Genomic DNA, 999 nt, shown 5'->3' with positions numbered 1-999 from the left:
TTTATTTCATAGCCAACCAAACAATCCTAGTAAAATTTGAAATTCAATGTATTTGCTTTGCATTTACTTTGCATTGCATTCTCTAAATACATGATTACTAAATGCTTGCAGCCAAAGAGCCCCTTAAAATGGATAAAATTGACACAAAATAAATTCGCTATCATTAGTAGAAAATAACACCTTGATTAGGAAGTTGAAAGATAAAGAGAGACAGCAGCATTTTTGAAAGATAAAGAGAGAGCAGCATTTTCTCTAAAGATAGAAATTACATAGTTTGCAAAAGGCGTACCATAATAGCCAATTGCTGTTGCGCTGATCAGAACAGAAGGCCGTGTACTGGAATTCATCTTATTAATCAGATCAACCACCTTCCACAATGGCTGAATGTCAGATCTTGAGAATTCTCCAATTGGAAAAATAAAAAAAGAGCTAATTCATTAAGCAAAATGGTTAGAGACCTTAGAAGTAACTTTGACTCGGCTTTGCTTAATTTCCTTCTTGACCTACCAGACAAAGAAAATCAAGGTAGCAGGATGCTCTAAATCACAACAACAAAATCACTAAAATTTTATATAATGTTTAAAAATAAATAAATTATGGATACCTAACATCAACTAACCTCAGATGACCATCTAGTACTTATGGGCATTCCAGCCAAGTTTACAACAGCATTTGAACCTTCAATACACTTATTCCACCCTTCTTCTTCCGCAATCACAATCTCAGGAAACCTTCGCCCTGCAATTTATCAAAATTTTGTTCAAGTAAAACATAGATTTAATCAATAAAGTTTATGCCAAATAGTTAAATATGCTGTTTAGCGCCACCATTTTGGAACATCGCGTGCACTGACATTGAGACATTGGTTTTCGCTGAAAACTATGCCCATTTCATGAGAACACTGGATAGTGTTCTTGCGCTTTCCAGGTACCAAGCACGAATAAATATAATTATATAAAAAGCATAAAATTTGTCAAGGCCATTTTTACTCTACATTAC

At 34.0% G+C, this 999-nt stretch overlaps 1 protein-coding gene across 1 annotated transcript; it reads right to left on the bottom strand.

The window, feature by feature from the left end:
* Positions 1 to 289: 289 nt before the first annotated feature.
* LOC110034794 (epimerase family protein SDR39U1 homolog, chloroplastic-like) lies at positions 290 to 738 on the bottom strand (the record flags this gene model as incomplete). Its single annotated transcript, XM_020739036.1, has 3 exons — positions 290 to 368; positions 459 to 503; positions 620 to 738. Coding segments are annotated over 3 exons (243 nt in total), but the record flags the coding sequence as incomplete, so codon positions are not given.
* Between the last annotated feature and the right edge of the window lie 261 nt (positions 739 to 999).

The sequence above is a fragment of the Phalaenopsis equestris genome, unplaced genomic scaffold (genome assembly GCF_001263595.1).
Source record: "Phalaenopsis equestris unplaced genomic scaffold, ASM126359v1 Scaffold193449, whole genome shotgun sequence".
NCBI lineage: Eukaryota > Viridiplantae > Streptophyta > Magnoliopsida > Asparagales > Orchidaceae > Phalaenopsis > Phalaenopsis equestris.
Note: the sequence above shows the minus strand (reverse complement) of the source record. Positions and strands in the feature narration are given on the sequence as shown.